General features: G+C 40.0%; 1 protein-coding gene across 1 annotated transcript in view; it reads right to left on the reverse strand.

The window, feature by feature from the left end:
* Positions 1-22961, reverse strand: part of Grm3 (glutamate metabotropic receptor 3) — a 213018-nt gene that overhangs the window by 11528 nt on the left and 178529 nt on the right. The window contains exons 4-5 of the mRNA XM_051152070.1: positions 9617-10683; positions 2653-2827 (exon numbers count right to left, since the gene is read on the reverse strand). Of these exons, the coding sequence (XP_051008027.1) occupies positions 2653-2827; positions 9617-10683 (1242 nt within the window). The remainder of the gene's footprint in view (positions 1-2652; positions 2828-9616; positions 10684-22961) is intronic.

Genomic DNA, 22961 nt, shown 5'->3' on the forward strand with positions numbered 1-22961 from the left:
TGGTGCTTTTATGGAGCATGCTTTCTGAAAGCCACGTGGGGTGTCTTCCTACCATGGTGCTGAGCATAGGTGTGAGACTAGGATGCTTCCTCCAGATCAACGCAGTCTTAACAGGAACACCACAGGAGGATGCCAAGTAAGGTGTTATGAAGCAGATGAACTGCCCACCCAAGGCCTTGGCTGAATTCCTGATTCACAGAGCTATGGGAGGTGATAAAAGAATTGCTTTAAACCATTTGGGCTGTGATGCTTCTTGTGTAAAAATAAATAACTAAAGGTTGAAAAGAGAGGTTTTAATGATTAAAAAATATAAACCCCAGAAAGAGACAGAGGCAGAGACAGAGAGAAGAGAGGTAAGAGATGAGGAGAGGAAAGAGGGAAGAGATAGGTGAGAGAGAGGGAGCAGGCGAGGTGGGCCTGTCCTTAAATTCTTATATGACAGTAGGTCAGTAGCATGTTCACATGAAAAAGTGGATCTAACAAATCAGTGAACATGTTCATTAACTCTGAATCATTACTCTTGAGTTGTGAGATCTACCTTTTCATGTGAACATGCTACTTACGCTTACGTGTGTCTTTTTTTCTCATAACACATTCTAAGATTTTTGTACTTCTTTTCTTTTTGAAACATCCCAATGAATCTCATGACCCATTTGTTGGTTAAACCTTTTATAGTATCAAAACACTGCCTTAGACACAAAGCTTTATAGGGTTGGGGCCCTGCCCTAGTGGAATGCTGGGAGTTGTAGTTCTTGGAAAATAACAAAGCCTCATGAGCTCTGGAAATATTCCAAATATGTTACATTGAGTAGACATCTACCCTAAAGCTCTAATTTGACAGTTGTCCGATTATCTTACAGAGCAATAGTGGGTCCAGTAATAGTTCCAGCCCAAAATTTTTGGGTAAATGGATAGTTTCCAATTTTTGAAGAGAGATTTGGACAGGTAAAGAGTGCAGGTTTTTTTTCCCCAGGAATTTAATAATCTCTATCACATGTATTAGAACATGCGAGTACTTCTGAGCTACTGAGGTCTGACTTAAAGGTATCTGTTATGACTTAAGGACTATGTTGTTGTTCCAATCAAAGCCAGGAGCTTTGAGCTGTCAGCAGATAGAGGAAACTTGTTCTATTCAGACTAGGGTGAGTGCCATGTTGTTTTCTGGGTGAAGTCATTAAGCACCTAGATGAGTAACTGTGGTATGCTTTCTTGGAGAGGTAGCATGGTACGGCAGTTAGGTGTACTGGCTTGACATCAGAAGTACTAATGCTAAGTTCTGATTCAGGCCTTTTAAAAACATAGGGCCTTCTTCACGTTTCTTTGTTTCAAAAATTGTGAACATTAAATAAACACGCACACACACACACACACATACACACTGCATTTAACATAATGCCCACTGGAAGAAAGTGATAGTTTCTGTGGATGACATTATTTTTATTGCCAGTTTTTTAGCTGTCTGAACTAGCTAGCTATAGAAATTTTGTTTAGTTAAGAAATGAGCATGTTTCTCCATTTTATAGATTTTTCCTTCACTATTGTGTAACTGGAGAATTTAGTAGAAAATGTGTGGATTCCTGTGTCATAGCAGCTCAGGGCTGAAGAGCTATGGGTCATGCGGTGCATCTCAGAACACATGTGTGCTCCTGCTGTGTCAGCCTTCCCTCTGATGGGAAAGGTTGCCCTCTTACATTCTGTACTTTGTTGGAGAAACTCAGTAGCTAAAGCACTTGTCAACCTGTGGTGCTGAGCTATTTTTAAGTATCCTTTCTAATTGACTGGAGGCAAAATTTTGAAGCAGTCGTTTGTCTCTGTCACTCCAAGGTCTCCCTCCCTGGTGGCTCCAGTCCCTTCTCTCTCATACTCAGTCTCTGAAATTCTCCTACTTTGTACTGCAAATTAACTGAAAATGGTTTAAAAAGCTGCCTGCTTCAGAGACCTCAAAAAGACTGAATCATGTGTTTTGGAATGACAGTGTTTCAGTCACTGGCCAGTAAGGGAGAGAATGGTGATCTAGAATCCTGCTCAATAGGCCTCTCAGCTGCTTTCAACTAGAAACCACTGTGTTGCTGAATCAGGAAGGTCTAGCACTTTCCAAAATCCTGCCATGGGATGCTAGTTGGATTTTACCATGGTTAAATACAAAGGGACTAAACAAGTGCCCTTATTGAGAGGATTCTCCACACCCTTAGCCTCCCCATGTTAACAGAACTGCTTCAACTTTTGAAAATGGGTGCTATTAACCAGTAGCCTTTCCTCTGATCGTCTGCTCCCTTGCACCTTTGACCATGTGCGTCCCCCTAGTCACTGAGTAAAGTGAGGCAGAGGGCAACTCAGGACTCTCCTACGGCATCCTAGGGGACTACTTACTGCAAGAAGATTAGAAGGCGCATCCCATGACTACACAAACTGGTCAAAAGCTTAGTTAAATTAATGGGTTGGATGTCTCTCTTACTTTATAGTCTCCATCTGGTGCCCAAACAGACATATGAGCTCTTCTGTACTGTAACCTTAGCCCACAGTTCAGCCTGATACACATTCTAACTTAATAGAACTTATTAATGCTCATCCGGGAATCTGTTGGGGGACAGGCATGCTTTGTTGGGCCCTGCTGCCCTGGCTCCTCAAGTGGTGCCATTTAGGGATACTTACACTGAGAGTATGTGGTCGCAGTTCCGCTGACACTGAACCTGTTGAGGTGAAGTCTGTGTGTAACCACGTTCTTCTGCGGTTGGAACAGGACAATGTGTACCTTGGGGGCAAACAAACAGCCCAAGACCACGAAACCACTCAAGCTCACGGAGATGCACATTGTTGTCGTCTGCACCTATAAGAAAAGTTGCCTAATGAGTGTTCAGCTGTAAATTCCATCCTGTAGTCAACTAAAGAGAACACAGAGGCAAGTCCAAGTTAGAAAACCAGAATCACTGTAACTGTTCTTTTCATAGCTAAGTCTATGTGCTAATTATATTGGCTCTTCTGTGTTTGGGATATTCATGAAAACATTGTTTAGGATTTCAAAGCAAGCATCATTTGTGTGGGTTGCTCCTGACTGCTTGCCAAGACTTCACATAGACTTTCTTGTTTGCGTTGTATTTGTATAACGATATTTATGCAGAACCAGCGAAGCCGGAATCTTAAATAGGAAAACATAAATATTCAGTGATTAAAGGACTAGATCGTGGATGGTTGTTATCAATAAACTTGGCTCGTTCAGAGTTCATTTGTCTAGATCCTTTAGTAAGTCACACGATTAAAAGTTTGTGTTTACCTATAACTCTCTGTTCCATTTAAATTTCCTAGGGCCCTGACTTTATCTTCAAATTCACAGCAACATTTGACATCAGTAATCATTTTCTTATTTTGCCTTGCTAGACATATCCTTTGCTAGACTGGGTGACTGTTTCTGATCTCTTCCAGCTGAACTTTAAGGTCTGGAGTGTGTTAGACCTTGGGTTTTTAATATCTCCCCTTCTTCATTACGTTCTCATGATTTAGATACTGCATATATTGCTTCTATCCAGGTATCTATTAGCTCAGACCTGTTCTATATGCTTCCAGATTTCCATATTCAACTGTCCCTATCACACAATATGTTTATTTAATAGGAATAAAGGAAGTACACATAACCCGAGCTTGATCTCCTTTCCTAAATGTTTCAATCTGAGCAATACAAATATTTAAAAACCATGTGAGTCATCTTTGAACTTTCTACTTCCTTAAACCCACTCATCCAATCCAATAACAACTTATGTTGGAAGCTAATTCTGTGTAGGTCTCATGTTTCTACATGTTTTGTAAACAAAGGCTCTAATTACCTTGGTTCTGAACTCCCTTTTCATGGCTATTCACATAAAGAACTTAGAACTACTAGTCTACTCCTAGTACAAGAGGCCGGCATCCCCCTGTGTGAGAAGTGAGGCTCAGAGACTTCTATGGATGCTCACAGTCGGACTATTGCTATCGATGCCAATCACAAAGTCTTTTTTAGCTTTTTTTGTCAGCAGCAATGAAGCTAGCAGGATAACTTGTTATCTGATAAGTAGAATGAAATCTCATAAATTGCAGTCTCTGGCAGGTTTGGCAGTAAGGATGGAGTTCCAGCTGATACATGGCTTAAGAGGGGAAACATGGGGTCTCAAGGGCCAAAGCAACTCTGTAAAAATAAATAGCAAACATGTTGTCAAAGCTGTATGGCCCACCTGGCATACTCAGATTCTGCTCTACTTGTTGCCTATGAAGTGGGAGGGTCTGTAGATGGGATTGAATGCTGTGTTGCAGGAAAAGGGTTGCAAGAGAGCAGCTAGTCCTGTGCTCCCACTGTTTCTCCATCTTTTTCTGAGATGGGATAGGGTGCTTTTCTCCACAGCAGTGTTCAATACCATTTGGTACTAAAAACAATATTAAATTTGCTCTGATTGGGCAGCAAGTTCTAATTCCTTTCACATAGAGTTATGAGATTTGAGCCTCAATAATCAGCAGAAGAAGGACCTTCAGAGAAAGCAAAAAAGCAGGTGAGTCATCTGAACTTTGATTTTTTTTGAGAAGCTGAGAACACACTTGGTACTTGCGGGTTCAGGGCACTTGGTACTTGTGTGTTCAGGATGCTTGGTACTTGTGGGTTCAGGGCACTTGGTATTTGCTACAGAAAGAAAGCCATAGTGGACTCTCTCAAGGCTCATCCCTTTAAGGTGACTTTTCAAGATGAAAATAAAAGATTTTAGTTTTTGCAGTGGAATTTGAGCACAAAAAGGAGCTTTTGTCTACTTGAATACCTTTCTCTGGACAGAAAACCTCTAGGCTACCCAAGATGGGCACTCGTGTGCCTTTGTGCACTTTCCTGAATTAGGCACATTCTTTCCTTTTTTCTTTAAAAAATATTTATTTTTATTCTTTATCAGTTTAATGCATGTACATAATGTGTTTCTGTTCTTTTTACCACATGTTCCTTGTCTCATTTACCCCCCCTCTTCTACTGCACCTTGACACAGGTCCCATCCCTGCTTTCCTATCTTTGTGTGTGACCCACTTAGTTCAGATTGAGCTGCCTGCTTGAGCATGGGTGGAAGACTATTTGCTCATATGAACAACCTTTCAGAGGCTACACCACTGAAGAAAGCAACAGTCTTCCCTCAGCCTCCATGAACTGTCAACAGTCCCACTGGGAGCGGTGGAACCCCATGAGCCCCTCTCCCATGCCTGATGAAACAGGGATGGACTCAGTCTTGTGTGGGTTATGTGCTGACACCCACAGCAGCAGTGAGTTCATGGCTGCACCACTTGGGTCATGGCCAGACCGTGTTTTGCTACAGTATTCCTCAAACTCTGGCTTTTATTTTCTTCCTCTCTTCAACAATATTTTTTGAGCTGTGCACATGCGTGTGTGTGTGTGTGTGTGTGTGTGTGTGTGTGTGTGTGTGTGTGTGTGTGTGTGATAGATGTCCTATGTAGACCCCAGCACGTCATTGTTACTTATGCTCTCCGCTTTGCCCAGTTGTGAGAATCTGTATTTACTATTGATCATTAAAAAAAGCAGTCTCTGATGAGGTTTGAGAGCTACACTAGTACATAGATATAAATATAAGTGCTTGGATGATAGGTTGATACTATGTCCATTTGGCAAAATAATAGTAATGAATTTACCTTGCAGACCTATGATTGTCCCAGCCATGGATTCTTGGCAAGGTTAATAGTACCAGGCATGAGTACCTCTTATGGAGTGGGCCTTAAATCTGAATGGAGATATCCTATGTGGGAGAGAATGCTCCTCAAAGCTATAGGTTATGAAACCAAAATCTCAGGGACAGATTGGGGTCCCTTCCTCCCTTTGAGTTGCTGGTCAGGGAGGCATCAAAAATAACAATACAATCTAATGTTATTGCTCTTGGTCCCTCACCGGAACTTGATGATAAGACCCTGTTGCTGAAGACAGGACATGGAGAGGTCAAACTAGAACTGAGCTAGAAGCTTGATTACTGCTGGCTAGTTTTTATAATTCTTGAAGGTGCTCTGCACGCTGCTGGGAGAGAAAAGGCACCAACTGAAAAGCTACAGTATTGGTTTCTTTCTTCTTTATTCAGGGTGTCACTATGTAGATTAGGCTGTCTAGACCTGACAATCATACCGCCTCAGTCTCCCCAGTGCTAGGATTACAGGCATGTACCGCCAGGCTTGGCCAGCTGGAGCATTTGAGTGAAAAAAACCAATAGATCTTAGGTTGAGCCCCAAGTGGCTTCTGGAAGCAAATGTGTCTTGCTTCTTGCTGTAGAGCTTCACCATCTCCCCATATTACGTGGTTCCACCTCATGTTCCACCATGATTTTAGCTGCCTTAGCAGAAACACTCTGAAGTCTAGAGTCAAGTGCTTTCCATACTTGAGGATGGTAGAAGTCTCTGTGCACCAGATGCAGTATGCTGGGGAACTCAGGAGAGGGGAGAAATTCTAATTTGTATGTCATGCTGGTACACAAATCACCCTCTTATCCAGCTTTTTACCAAGGAGGTAAAGCTGAGCTAAGGGCAAGGCACTTGTTTCAGATGTAAATTTAAGGGAACACTGACAACTCAATAATTAAGAGAAATTATATTTTAATGCTGTATTTTTGAAGTCAGAAGCAATGCTAAAACTTGTAATGAGCACAATACCAATAATTAAACTAGCAATGGAATCTGTGACAAAGCAGTGCTCTGGTGTATTCAGTCAAGTCAGGAAAGTTGGGCCTGTCTTAATCAGGGCACATTCAGGTACCCCTGAGTCTACTTCCCATTGTTTTCTAGAAACAGAGACCTGAGGTTCCCATGCAGATGGTGATATTACAGTTGCTGCTGTGGTTGTGAGTGACAAAGTCCGTTGTGTCTGAAGCAATAGTCACACGTGCTCTTCCTTGTCCTGGCACTGTGGCAGGTTATTTTGATAGACTGCAAATATAGTATAAAAGCCTTTCAGACTTCTTGACAGATTCTATCTCTATATCTAACCCTTCCAAGTGATAACATTCAGCTGCAGCTACCACAGCCTAGCCAAATAGTCTAGCCAGGCTCGGTGCTCTTGTCTCTGCTTCTTCTATTACAATGTGAGACCATGATTTCATTCACCTAAAAGTCTTCCAATTGTTTCCTTTCCCATAGAAAATAAAAAATTAAATTCATTGCTATGCTATATAATGTCCTACATGATTTAGCTTCCCAGCCAATCTCTCACATCAAATATCTCTTATCTTTATGTATTGAACTGCAGCTGTCTATACCTTTCTACCCTAACACATTTCTGCATAAGAGTATTGGTTCTTGTGGTCTGTCTGCCTTATAGAGTTTGGAAGCTTTGCTGCTTCTCACTTGACAGGAAACCTTCCGCAATAGTCACTTGCAAAAAATGAGGGTGACAATTATTCCTAAAATAATTTAAAATTTGATATATATGTTTAAAATTCCAAGATTCCCAACATGAGAACATTTGGATCTTATTGTATTTGACCTTTGTCAGAAGTCTACAGCTGAACTCTGCCATCTCCTCTCACCATTGCTCTATTTATCTTATGATTTCCACAGTGTAAGGAAAGTTCTAGTGTCTTCAACCAAGTCTATCTAGTTAGTGCTTTGCTGTATTTTTATCATACAAAAGGAAAAGTTCAGTTGTTGGGGCATGAGCAATAAATGTTAACTTCTACAAGATCAAAATTTTATAATGTTATTTGTGTTTACTTTTGGGAACATTTTTTACTTTACTTTAATGAGCAGGCAGCTCTTCTGAGGATGAGAAGCAGAAGATCAGATGTCTAGGGCAGCATGATTACCATTGCAACTCACTTTCATTCCCAATACTTTAAAGCAGGTTCACAAGGGATGATAGGGTAACATTAAAAAAATTCAGTTGTCCATGCTGATCCATGGGGTGAGTGTGTATATAAGGACAATACTTGGCGTTAGGGCCTCTAAAAATATTAACAGCGCTTCTCCATTTTATTCTAAAACCCTGACTGCTCAAACCCTTTTGTGCTTCACAGTTTTTGGCTTTGATTTTTACTTATCAAATCAGGATAGTACCTCTTTTAAAGATTTTTAAGTTTTTACAGGTCGTCTTACAATATTGAGCATTAAAAGGAATCTGAGCATTATCCTAACATTGAACTTACATTCCTAATTTGTGCTGATTATTACTGTACACAGTACATAGGTTTCAGACGTGTGTTTGTGAATAATGTGAATTAAAGACAACAGCCTTTGTCAGGCTCTCCACACCATACTTTAGGACTTTTATCCTTCAGAACATTATTTTAGTTGGTTGAAGATATATATATTAAACATATTATATATATTTGAAAAAATAATTACTTCTCTCATATCATATTCAGGTTAATCATGGTGCATATATGTGTATATATAATATATTGAAATGTGAAAATATTATAGAGTGACAAATCAAATTTATAAGCTCACATACTTTTTTATGGGGAGAACAAATAAATATATTTTTTATATTCTCAAGAATGCAATCTTGCTATTAACAATAGCATGATCTGCCATAGACATCTTGAAGGTTTTTGCTTGTTTGTTTAGTTGTTTTTCCACTTTCTAAGATCTGGGATTTGCTGTGCCTTCCTTTTGAGATTCAAGTTCCTAGATTTTGGGCAATGTTGTAGTTACTGGTAAACAGAAGACTCGGGGACTGTTTTTACCTATGGAGTACTTCATTTTTCTGAACTCATGCTACAACAAGAAAACAGGCCTGTGGACAACTGTGATCTATGATGACCTAGAAGACAGAGATGATAATAAAAACCAATTGCCAGAAAAAAGGGAAAAAATCTTATTACTCAGTAAGGCTACTACTGTTAGAGTTATTAAAGTAAAATGACTTATGAATGGCTCAACAACTTGGGAAATTATGATGGAGTGATGATATTTCCACCATAAGAGATGGTAGTTATATGGAAGTCCATAAATTTGAACTGCATATAACACTATAAATAATGACCTAATTAGGTTACTCCTACATATACAATAAAAGTCTTTAGCTGTTCATCAGCACATAGTTGGGCACAGTATATTTGTATATGTAACAAGGCTTAGAAAACACAGCAGATTATATTTTAATCCATGATAGGGAAGTAATGGAGTATGGATAAAAGGTTCAGATCTTGATACCGATCTTAAGTTAATGTTGCAATGGTGCTTTAATTTATAGATTCATCTATTGTAGACACCCTCTTGTGTCTAATTTCAAGTGTGCTCATTGGGGTTTTAGTGATTAAGTCTCATTCTCTTGTCAATTGCCTTTTAAATTTAATTAAGATGTTTTTATGTGTAGGTATTATATTTTATTTCTCACTAGATTATAAACTACTTGAATGACCCATCAGTTATATCTATCTTCCCTTCTGTGCCCGGAGCAGCACTCTGAGCAAATTAAGCACTTATTAAGTGTCTTAAAGCATGGAGAATTAATTTTCTCACATCATATTGAGGTTAATTATGGCATTTGTAATTATTTGATTCATCCTTGAAAAGAAATAAAAGGAGCCTACTCTAGCTTCTATCCAACCAAACACTGACAAGTGACAAGAACAAAGGAAAGAAGAAAGTCAAATTAAGAAGAAGAAAGCATTCAAAGACTTACTCTGTAGTCACTCGATGTCACATAAAATATAGGGAGGAATGCCAACCAGATGATGCAGGTGGTATACATGGTGAAGCCAATGAACTTGGCTTCATTGAAGTTTTCAGGACACTTCCTCGTTTTGAAGGCGTACACAGTGCATAGGATCACCAGGACTACATCATAGGTCAGAGAGATCAACATGCTGGAATCTTTGACATTGCATTTTAGGATGACTGTTTCTCGCTTCTCTGGAAGGGTATGTCTTCTGGTGCCCGGAGCCTCCAGGATAAGCCACACGGACACCATCACAATTTGCACCAGTATCAAACCCAGGCAGATAAAAACCTGAGAACTCGGGCTGATGAATTTTGGCCTCTGAGCGCCATTCTTGACCCCATCAAAGATGCGAGCGATGCAGTTTGTCTTGGTCAGTAGAGCTGAGTAACAGATGGCAAAGGAGGTCCCAAGCCCAAGCCGGCGCAACGCACAGATGACAGGAGATGGTTTGGCAATGAAGAAAAATGTCATGCAATAGGACAGGCTAACTCCAAACAACAGGATGTAGCAGAGTTCTCGGCCTGATGCTTTGACCAAGGGTGTGTTGTTGTGCTTGACAAAAACAGTTATAACTATGCATGTACACATAAAACCCAGGCAGGCAATGGTGACTGGGCCTATTGCCCAGGCATCTTCCCATTTGATGTAATCCTCTGGAAGGTTGAAGCATCCAGATAGGTCTGCAGTGGGCCACTGGCCAGGCCCACAATCCATGCAGGTGAACTCATCAGCCAAGTATTCGTAAGGCTCACAAGGGATGCAGATCCAGCAGCAAACATCCCCTGGCTGCATGTTTTTCATCTCATTGGGGGCACAGGGATCACTGCACTGGGATGTGGGGACTGTGTTCCGGGACCAGTGGATAGAGTCCACATCCAGAGATAAGGTTTCTGACCAGTGGCCAACCTTCAAGTAAGAATACTTTCCTCCTATATGCTGGAAGTTGAACACGTTGTATCTTCCCATCCCGTCTCCGAAAGTGTCAAACTTCACAATGCTGTCTGCTCCTTTATTTGGGTTGAATGGAGCTTTGATACACAGAATGGAAGAAAAGAAAAGAACACTTGTTTAGGTGTCTCAAATGTCATCAGTCACTTTTGCTGTACACTCAGCAGAACTGAAATAACAGGGACTAGAAAGAGAGACCAAGACTGACATAATTTATCACTTACCATCAAAAGCCACACATCAAAAGCTTCCAGAGTGCTTATGCATTCATAAATTTACTCACTTAGCATTGCTGAGTGTCTAACAGGTGCCAAGTGCCAGTGATGATAATAAGCACAATGCAGTGCTACCTTCAAAGGAGTGAGTCACATAACAGAAGCACATTGGCAAATACATAGCTGTACCCTGTGTGATGTGAAGTGTTAGTTTCTTGAAAGCTTTATAACAGGAATTGGACAAAATTTCATGTCTCATCTCATACTTATTTGTATAACAACCACTATACTTTTTTTTTTTTTGCCATCCCAAGTATCTTCATGGCAATATAAAATTAATAAGGAGAAATTTTCTCCCTTAAATGTATAATACTTGCATTTAAACATTCCTGATGATTCACATAGGAAAAACTGAAATTTATTTATAGTTAGTCCGTAGGTTTTGGCACCTAGTCTTGCTATGCAGCTGAGGCTAGCTTTGAACTCAGCATTTCCCATGAATGCTGGGGTTACAAACATGTGCTACCTGGCTTGGTTAGACATTGTATGTACATAATAGTAGGTAGAATATTTGCAATATTTGCAATGGAAATTACCTTTAAGTGTGGAGGGTGGGGCACTCTCGGATAAATGGCATATTCTAAATACTGTTCCTTTTCTGTCTTTGGAAAGCCCCAGGGAGCAGCTGGTCTGAACGTCTGAACTTCGACCTCTTTCCCAAACGCAGTTGATCATCACAGACAACTTCTAAAATAAGTTTCAATACACTTTATTCTCATTACATCTTGGTTTACATATATTAAATGCCTCAGAAATATTACTCTGAGGCAATAGAGCTCCACGGAGACCATGAACCAAGAGGGGAAATTTTTTTCCTTAATAGGTTTTAATTTTAATTAGAATATAATTACAATATTTCCTCTTTTCCTTTTCTCCCTCGACTCCCTCCCATGTCTTCTCCTGCCAGCCTTTCCCTTCCTCTCTCCAACTTGCTCTTCAAACATGGCCCCTTTTTCTTTGATTATTGTTATATTCTCTCTCTTTCTCTCTGTCTCTCTCTCTGTCTCTATCTCTGTCTCTCTCTCTCTCTCTCACACACACACGCACACACACTCATAAATATATAAATATAACATGCTATTTAGTATTGCTTGTATGTGTATGATTTCAGGGCTGATCACTCGGTATTGCTCATCCATGAGAAGACTAATTATATCTCCCTCAGATGCCATTGGCTGCTTGTAGTTCTTTGTCTATGAGTGAGGTCCACTAAGATTTCCTCCTTTCATGTTAGCTTGTCTATCTAATTGTTATTGTTATTGTTTGGGTAGCCATGTTGTCGCAGTATCATGGGTATAGTTTCCCTGTCATGTGTAGGAGACATAATCTCACATAACAGATGTCCTGGTCTTCTAGATCTTAGAGTCTTTCTTCCTACTTTTCTGCAGTATTCCTTGGGCCTTAGGTGTGCAAGAGCTGAAGAAGACAACTTTACTCAGTTTACAACTTCTTGTCTAGGCCACTTACCTCTCTACTACATGTGCTTGTTTTCTTGTAATAATTACTAATAATTGTCTTCAAGATGCAACTGATGATTGCATTTTCATTTGGCATGAGGTCTGGTCATGATCTTTATTTTTATGACACTTAGCATAGTCTGCTGTGTACTTTCTATTTCACACTGTTAGTCTCTACGTTTTCTCTAGGAGAAGAATGCCATTTTCTGTGTGACGCATAGGCATGCATCATTATGTTTATTAGGTGTGTATATTATGTTAAGAAATTTAGATTTTCCTTATGTTTTCTTCAGAATGAAAATTTAGATTTTCATTATCTTTATTATGTACATATATATTTGATTTCCTACTTGCATGATACTTAGGGATATGTGGAGAAACCAAGGGTATACAATAAGAAATGTATATATCGACCTACTACATCCTTTAAATGCTAAAGGTGGCATCTAAAACAAGGGAAGCCATTTCATATACATTGTTAAGTAACTGTTTAACCAACTAAAAACATGAATTTAAGTCAGTATCTCATTACTTATGACCAGATACATTCTGAAAGGATCAAAGTTTTGCATGTAACAAACAAATGCATGGAAGTTCTAGAAATAAAAAGAACAAATTAATATCAGAGTGGGAAAACTCCTTTTTAAATTTTACTAAAAAAATGAAAACAACAACAACAACAACAACAACAACAACAAAAAAAAAATATATACCAAGATCTAACAAGATTTTAAATTTCCAAAAATTAGGATTGAGGGATAGCTCAGTTGGTAAAGTTGCTTGCCTTGTAAGCTTTAGGATATAAATTTAATCTCTAGCACTCCACTCAAAAGTTGAGCATCTTGGTGGAGCTTGTAGTCTTAGTTCTGGGGACGTGGAGGCAGGAGGATCCCTGGGGTCACTCGCTGACTAGCCAGCCCAGCTTACTGGGTAAGTCCTAGGTCTCAGTGAGAATGTGTGTGTCAAATAACAAGACGGATGGTTCTTGATGAACCTTGGTTGATCTTTTTCTCTACGTGCATGTACATACGCACATGTGTACCCTCATATACATATTCACCCCACATATGTGCACACATACAAAATTCCAAAACTCATACACATGGATAATACCAGTGTGCGAGAAGTGATACTGTGAACTTCAAATGGTATTGAGATAATGCACAAGTTCCCAATATAAAATGGATCTTAATAAATCTTAGAAAATGTCCAAAGAATATGAAGTTATTTTACCATAAGGAAAAATCTAATTTTCTTAAACAAATGAAAATAAACTTAACGTAAGTCAAATTAACAGAAAAAAATGCAAACTTCCAAAGGCAGAATAATAGTCCTTCAAAGACATGCACGACCTAAATGCCAAGCCCCTGATGCTGTTATGCCAGACAACAAAAAAAATGAATTAAAGTTGGAATTAAGATTGCTTTTAGCTGACATAAGGGCATCTTGCTTTACATGGGCGAGCCCAGTGTAACTGCCACAGGCCAGAAATGCTGGAGAAGGATCAGAGGAGGCAGTTTCTGGGTGATAGATACAGAAGATGAAGCTCACCACTCTTGCGCCATAAAGACTGCAAAGAAAAGAAAATGAATCCTTTTGAGGGGCCTTTAAGAAGTAGTTCAGCCCTGCCAATGTATTGCTTTTACACGTGTAAAATCAATGTCGACATCTAGCCTGCAGAAGTGCTAGAAATAAAATTAGGCTGCTGTAAATTGATACAGTCTGGGTTCATTTTCTCTGGCAGTTAAAGGATTAAAAGGCAGGGGCAAGTCTTGAGTGCAACAGGTAGGAGCAGAAGAGAAGTTCCAAGCAGTGCAGACTGCAGCTGGGAGAATCAGCAGCTGAAAGGCCTTCACTGGGGGTGACGAAATACAGCCCCTGTGCAAAGCAGGGAGGGGGCATGGAAAGCTGAGAAATCCCAGCTTTTCCTTGTGGCTGAGCCTTTAAACACCAACGCTTCCCTCCCCTAATTTAGAGTTTGTCAGTATGAAGAAAGATAGCAAGATCAATTGGCCAGCAACTGTTATGTGAAGCTTCCTGACTTGGCCTTGAACTAGCCCATTTGTCATCAGCAGAGGGCCTGCTGGGTGGAAAGAAGTGTATAAAGGCCTTTGTTTTCAGCTGTCAGGCTTTTGATATGGATTAGAAGGGTAAGGAAGAAGATGCCATCTCGGAAGCTCACAACCTTTATCAGCTAGCCATGGCCCTTCTCTCTAACTGTCTACCTACAAGAGAGTCTAACTCCCAGTCTCTCCAAATCACCAATTTTGTGGGTGCTTTGTTTCAGTAGGAACAGGAAGCCAACACACACAATAAAACCACATCTCACTTGTGACATGCTCTACTGATAAGACTGTACTCAGGCAAATGTCTCTTATCAGGCTCTTGTGTGTATAGATTAGTATACCTCTAAAAAAGGGCAACTGGTCCACGTATTTTTAACTGCAAATGTATCCAAATTGGCTTAGCAATTTCCACTGGTAGAATATAGTCTAGAGATCAGTTTGGCATGTGTTTACTGAAAGATGTATTTGTAAGAGAAGAACTTGAAATTGACTCAGTCATCAGGTGGGTTCATGAATTTAAAAAAAATATCGCGCATATGTGAGAAGAATACGGACATATATTCCCCATGCAGTATGAGCTTGTTAGAAAAAAAAGCCCTGAGTTGCATTGTTTTCTGTGGAAAACAAAATGTTTGTTCAATTATGTTTCATGGGATCAAACATTTTCTCCTGTGTACATAAAGAAACACAAGAATAACTAAGAACAATGGCTATTTTGGCCAAGAGATGGACAATAAACAGCTTGTTGGCAAACATGGGAGGTATATTTTACTTTACGGTTTATATTTTGAACTATGTGGGTGTATTACATATTCAAATATGCTCCAGGAAATCACCAACATGTCATCTATAAGAGAGATGGGAAAGGCTTCAAAAGGAATGTTCAGAGGACAAGAATCTATGTCTGTTAGTAAGAGGCTCTGCCTCAAAAACACATGCTAGACAGCTCCTGAGCAATGACCCCTGAAGTGATTCTCTGACGCCACATGTGTGCACCCAAACACAAACGTGCCTGAATACACAGAGGATCAGCTCTGCTAGATGATGTAGCAAAGAGAGAAATTCAAATAAGCATTTAAAGATGAATCTGAGAAAACTACCAAAGTTGGACCAAAATGTTAGGAGGAAAAGAAGGAGATACACTAAAATATGGATAAGTTTGTTTCCCATAAAAGATGACATAGGGAAGTGCACATCTGTGGGTGGTGGACTGTGCTTGGGGAAAGTGAAGGAAGAGAATTTTATTCTTTTTAAGTGTTCTGTACTCACAGAATTATGTACATATTTAATTTTGATAAGAAATTCTACAATGAAATAGAATAGTCAAGGAATGTCAGGCAAGAACCACTTGTAAATAATTATAAAAATATTGTAAGTATTTGAACAATTCTTGGAAAATAGGTGGTGAATACACAAATGATACTTTTGCTGGATTTTTCTGTGTATATTTATGTACATGTATGTGTACGTATATGTATATATATGCATGTATGTGTGTACATGTTGGTGCATGTTTGGAAGCCAGAACAGTTATTCTCCTTGACTCCTCTCCATCATATAGTTTGAAATAGCATCTCTCATTGAACCTGGGGCTGGTGAGTCCAGGGATGCTCCTGTTTCTGCCTCCCAAGTGCTGGGATTATAGTTCTGGTATTGCAGTGTACTCCAGGCCACCTGCTTTTTAAGCTGATTTTTGGGGGGCGGGTGGGGGCTTCGAACTAAGGTGATTATGTTTGCACAATAAATATTGACCAAACAATCTCTCTGGTAGAAACTGTTTCTCAATAAAAAACTTACCTTTCTCCAATTTGTTATACTATAAAATGTACAATAAGATATGGTTTAATGTCTAAATCTTTTAAATATAAGACCGACTTAGGATCCCTCAAATGAATACATTAGAAATCCTAACAAACATTCATTGTCAGAGCATCCTGATCCTTAGTTGGAAATATACAGTGCTAGCTCCATCTATACAAGCCTGAAGGGAACACAGGAGCATCTAGGAGAAAGAGGTGAAGCACATCTGACAAACCTTCCACATGTGTGGCTAGTCTGGTCCCGGAACAATGATGTCAAATACAACATTGGCCTGGGAGGGAGACAAAGCAAACTCTTCATACTGAAGTGACTCTGAGTGGCAGAATGGCTGTGAGGCCCTTGTGTATTGATTCTGTCACCTTTCAGATACAGTTAGAATTGCTTCCAGGTCAAATGACTCACTGAGGAGATGGTTCAAGACCCAGTGAACTGGAACCAACCACGACTCTCTAGCAATTAATTGCATAGGGCTTTAGTGTGGGAACACTGAGCAGTTTCGTTTCTCAAGTTGGTTCTTAGCAGGGGAAGAAGCACCCTTCCACTTAGAAAAAATAAATCACCTTTCCTTGGTATTGCAACAGCACAAAAGAATCCAGACTAAATGGGGCTGGGGTGGGGATGGGATGATAACAAACAGGAAGATGGAATATCTTTAAAAAAAAAAAAAAAAAGACTCACGGCCTTTTCCTAAACTCCACTCCTAGCCCTTTCTCCCTCTAATGCTACAAAGTCAGGTCTTCATGTTCAGACACTGATCTGGCCCCAGGTCAAGACAGTGGTTTTTGGAGCACCTCATTAGCCAATTAGTACTGACCCCAGTTCCAAATGGATTTATTTGAAAGTTTTAGCACCAAGGTGACCAGGCCTCCTAAGACCTATTTGGTAAAGACGAGTCAAGTCTATTCCTTAGAAATATCACAGGGCAATGGTAAAAGAAAATTAAATTGGTTCGTTCCTTTTCTCTCTCCCTCAGCACTCCTCCAATTAAGGTAAGACAATAATGAGGCTCTTAGGAGGCCTTCAGTAAAGGCATCACTGTCACGGATGCCCAGGTTCACACTGGTAAATGCTAATTAAGACTGCAAAAGCTACTGACAGCATCATGGTTCAAAATTTCAAACTGGAGCCTCAGCTTGAACGATCTGATGGATTGCAGTATCCACAGACCATGGCAGAGGTCAGAGGTTAAGAAGCCAAACTCTTTTGGCTAGAGCAGACAAACTCGTTTACAAACACCATGCAGCAAGAAGATTCGAAACAGTGAACGAAACCCTGGCGGTCAGGAATTTCCCTTCCGAGGAGGAACAGAGATGCTGAAGCAGTCCTCATGGTTAACAACCAAGTGGAGGCCCTGGGGTCCAAGGCCATTGTGTCCTTTGACCCACAATACAATGTGGGCAATGTTCAGTGAGAACCTAACCCTTGCAATGAAACTGGGTGTTTGAGAAAAGACACAGAGGAACAGTGACTTTTGAACAGGACCCCCTCAGCAGCTGTCCTGAAGAGTTAGCATGGTGAGGTTTCTCGGAAGTATTTCATGGGTTTTCTCTCTCCAGGCTCCATAGCCCTGTCATGACCGAATGATGTCAGTTCAGAAGGAAGCAATCTGATATTAGATTAAGAATGAGAACAGAGAGACAGAGGCCAGGCATAAAGCTGCAGCAGGTGCCAAAGGGGCCACCACCTACCTAGGGTTGTGCTCATTTTACCTGTACCAGAGTGGTCACCCACTGCAGTTAGAAGCCTCCTTCAGTTGAGCTGATGCTACTAGCACATAGTTTTCTATCCTTGTCTCCAAACTCTTGCTCCCCTCACTTTGTAGATAGTGACTCTTTTGTGTCTGCTTTAATGGTGCTTAGTTATAAAACCCTTTCACTGAAATATAATGATATTGATATAAAGTATTAATAAGATCACTACAAGCGAACACACAAACATCATAACATGACGAGTAAGATGTATGTTTTCTCTTCTTTTGCTCCTGTTCCTATCATCTGACTCTTTTTTTTTTTTCTTCAAGGGCAGCTGCCATGATGTAGAGGAATATTTATTCGGAACATGGCTGCTCTGGCAAGAGATCACATCCAAAGTCCTTCCAGGTCTGTGTGATCTGGCTGGACTACAAACATGCCCTTAATACAGGAGACAAAGGCAAACAAATGTGAATTCAAGGCCAGCTTGGAGTAAAGCAAGTATCAGGTAAAGAAAAGCTTAGGTCCAAGCACGGTGGTACATGTCTTTCACCCCAAATGAAGGTAAAATTAGTTTGTAGAAGGAAGCACCCATGATTGAAAGTGATGTCTGATTGAGTGGCAGACAAGGTGATGAATCAGAGATTTGACAGAATAGGCTCTTCCCAACTCTCACAAGAAGAAAGAGGAAAATGAAGCTACTTAGAGGCAGTTTTACAGAGAGAGAAAAACTGTTTTACCAGGACAGTAATAGAGAGATGGGTGAGAGAGAGAGAGAGAGAGAGAGAGAGAGAGAGAGAGAGAGAGAGAGAGAGAGAGAGAGAGAGAGAGAGTGAAAGAGAGAGAGAGAGAACTCGGGTGAAGACAGAATGAGCCAGAAAATGAGAAGAAACCAAAAAACTGCTGAGTTAGTTTGAGGCCAAGCAGAGCAATTCCAGGCCGTGAAGGAAGCCAGATTGAATAAGTCAGCAGAGAGAGGAGTTTGAGCCAGAATCGCTATGTTGAATCTGCCAGCTCATGGTTCAGAGAGAACTAGAAAGGGTGAACTCATTAATGAGTAAGTTTCAGAGGCTGAAAACATTCTACGTCTAGTTTAGATTGTACTAAGGCTAGAAGCCTCCAGCACTAGGTCCAGGTTAGCAGGAGGAGGTAGTAAGCCACCCAGACAACAATTGAGCCAGGAGATTAAAAGTTACTTTTACACCATTCTAATCTCTGATGTACTGTCTCAGTATGCTAGAGTTGCTGTAACAAAACCAGCACAAAATGGTAGCTTGAAATGACACAGTTGTCAGAAGTCAAGGGTTGGCAGGCTTGATTCTTCCTGAGGGCTGTGCAGGGAATCTCTTTCAGCCCTCTTCTAGCTTGGGTAGCTTCCGTGAAATCTCTAGTGTCTCTGCCTACCGATCCATCACCCAAATTTGAACCAACAGTGTCCTCTTCTTGTATCTCTGTATTTGTGACCCAACTTCCTCTTCCATAAGGAAACTAGGTATATTGGATTAGTGTCCACACTAATGACCTCATTATAACTTGGTTATAATATTAAGACTCTGTTGCCAAATAAGGTCATATTCTGAAGAAGTGGGGCTATGAGTTTAACATAGCTTTTGGAAGGAAAAATGGAATTCACTCTCTAACAACTACATGCTATTTTTGCCTGATATTGAAGCTTATTTAAATGATGCTATTGTAAAGTATTATTGGTCCTGAATGTACTTTGGTTAAAATTTTGTGAGATTTATTCATGCACTGATGAGAAGATGTAGTTAATTCATGCTATTTTATTCGTCTGAGACTGGGTCTGATTACATAGCCCAAATTGGCCTTAAACTCACAATTCTGCTGGCTTAGCTGTCTGGGTGCTGGGATTTCAGATGTTCACCACTGTGCATGCCTGGCTGCTACGCTACATAGTATTTATCATATAAAGTACTATGAATCAATCAAACACATTGTGTGCTTGTACGAAATTCACAAGTTGGAGTAGATGATCTGGGAGATGATAAAGGAGTAGAAAACTAAGGGGGAAAGCGAATTCCAAACAGGGTGCGTTTGTAAGGGAGTTATTGCTGAGCACACATAAATCACGGTCTCAATGGGACCGTTTGGGATACAGCATCTAATATAATACCAAAGCTCACTCATCAGCTTGAATGGGGCAACTTTTGTTAAAATCACCAATTGAGTTACTACAGGAGTGCTACTTCCAGGGCACTTAAAAAAGATTTACCTGTCTGTCTGTCTGTCTGTCTGTCTGTCTGTCTATCTATCTATCTATCTATCTATCTACCTGAGTTACTACAGGAGTGCTACTTCCAGGCCACTTAAAAAAGATTTATCTATCTGTCTGTCTGTCTGTCTGTCTATCTATCTATCTATCTATCTATCTATCTATCTATCTATCTATCATGTATACAATGTTCTGCCTGCATGTACACCTGCGCACCAGAAGAGGGCACCAGGTCTCATTATAGATGGTTGTGAGCCATCATGTGGTTGCTGGTAATTGAACTCAGGACCTTCAGAAGAGCAGTCAGTGCTCTTAACCTCTGAGCCATCTGTCCAGCCCATCCAGGGCACTTTTAACATAAGATAGCTATAGACACAGGATGCTACTATGAGCTACAAAGTTCCATTAGAAAATATCTGCAGGTAGACAACACAGAAGCTTATATTAAACTGCTGAGGACTGGGGATGTGGCTCAGCAGCTAAGAGTGCTGGCTGTTCCTCTTGAGGACCTGGTTTGATTCTCAGCATCCACGTGCAGCTCACAACCACCTAGGGGAAACACTTGGAAATACTATTTCAGAATGTGCCTCTTGCCTATGTTGTATTTTTTTTTAATTTCAAATTTGACTTTCAGGTCTCCTCTCTCTCTCTCTCTCTCTCTCTCTCTCTCTCTCTCTCTCCATTTATCTATCTATCATCTGCCTGTATGTTCATGTTATTCTGGACATGAGTAATTTTGCATGTCATTATTGTTCCAATTTTAGTACATGTGCTGCTGAAGCGAGAACATGAGTAATTTTCAGATGTATATTTGGCAAATACCTGTTGCTATTCTGTGGCCCACCTCTGTTCTTAACAATTCTCTAATGAACATACATTTTTGGTTTTAACTACAATTAATTTCAAAAATTTCCAAATCTTGATGATTAGTAATTTTATCCTTTTATCTGGAGCAGTCTGACCTCTTATGATTAGGAATATCTAGTCCTCAAATGTAAGGTTTTCAGGTATTGAACACATTCCACAAGAATGTGTGTCACTATGCTGCCAAGCTCTCTTTTGTATGGACAACTTGCTCTGTATTTCACTTTAAGGAAACTGATCACAGAGCCTTAGAGGCTATTAGAGGGTGCTCATCTCTTCATTAGATTCTAAACTTCTATAGAACAAACAAAATGATTCATTCATTCTCATTAAGCAATTCTGAACACATACTAGGTTTTCATTAATTGTTTCCCAAACTGATCATTAAACTTATTAAACTAATCTTTAAAATGATGCTTTTTTGAATTATAACACAGAAAAATTAAATATGAATCTGAAAAGAATTCTTGACACTTTTTCTGTTTCAAGACTTACTTATTTGTTCATTTGTGTGTGTGTGTGTGTGTGTGTGAGAGAGAGAGAGAGAGAAAGAGAGAGAGAGAGAGAGAGAGAGAGAGAGAGAGAGAGAGAGAGAGAGAGAGAGAGAGATGACAACTTGTGGGAATTGGTCCCCTCCTTCCAACCTGTGAGGTCTGAGGAATCACGTTTGATGACAAGTATTTTTACCTGATGCTTCCCTTGGCACTTAAGTTTTGATGTACTGTTTTACAGTCTGTGTTAGGGGCAGAAGTGTTCTTACTACTGACATTTAATCAGGACTAGGCATGCTGTTGAATGTTCCTCAAAGTCAAACACAAACCCTCATTAAAAACAAGTCTCAGAACCCCAGTACCAACAGTATAAAAATGAAGAGACTTTTGCTTAGGACAATAAATACCTGGATTTCTAGATATATCTTAGAAACTTTAATCCCTTTTGAAAATGGAAAATGCCCATGTCAAATAACTCTTTTTGATCTCAAAATCTCAACATGGCTATTATGTTGCTGCATCGCTACCTAAAGCCATCTCCTGCTTGCACATTTCCCTCAATCTCCTTTACTGTAGTCTTTTCCCACTCACCGACAGCTCACATGAGTGAGTTCATTACACCTTCTTCCTGCCTTCCTCACAGACCCCATTTCTCATGGAGATTCATGGATCTTCCTCTTCAAGTATGAACATCTTTATTTGGACACAAGAAAAGAAGCACACACTGTGTGAGGTAGGAGTGAGAGACATCCAGCCTTTCAGAGCTTACCACCCACCCAGAAGATCCTAAGGAGAGTCAAGTGATTCCCTCTTGTGGGATTTCTAGCCCAAGGACAACACTGAGTTTCCAGGAATACTGTGCTGTGTTGTAACGCTCACAAATCAGGCTCAATTTGAAAAGAGAAACCGAATTTTACAGACAAATTTAAGTGATACTTGTGATTTGTAGTGTGACTAAGTCATGTATTAGATCATAAATAGAAAAACAAAAAAAAAAAGGGGGGGGAAGGCTGCTTTTTAAAGCAAACTTATATAGAAATACATATTCGAGGAGTTTTCAAAAGAAGGCTTAGGTTTCCCATTGTTCTGCCTTAGATCACTTCTCCGTGTTCCAGAAGATTGACAAAAGTGCTGCAGATGAATAAAACTGGCAGTGGACAGAGGATGAAGACTGCTGGGCAAATCCCACAGAGATGCTCCAGTAAGTCAGCATTGCAAAATGTATGAAAATTGGGAGCAGAGCTCATGTTCTAAAGAATGCAGTGACAGTAACAGGAATATACTTAATAAAATGAGCTTTCCTCTTTTAGAGCACACAAAACTTCTTTATATCAAAAGCAAAGCAGCAGAAATTTTATTCAGCCCTTGAGAATGAAGGTGTCAAAGATAAGGACAGCAGCTTAGCATGCAGGAACTTAAATTCCCATGGGTAGAACAAATTAATTTCTTTTCTGCCCTAA

This window comes from Acomys russatus, chromosome 10 (assembly GCF_903995435.1).
Source record: "Acomys russatus chromosome 10, mAcoRus1.1, whole genome shotgun sequence".
NCBI lineage: Eukaryota > Metazoa > Chordata > Mammalia > Rodentia > Muridae > Acomys > Acomys russatus.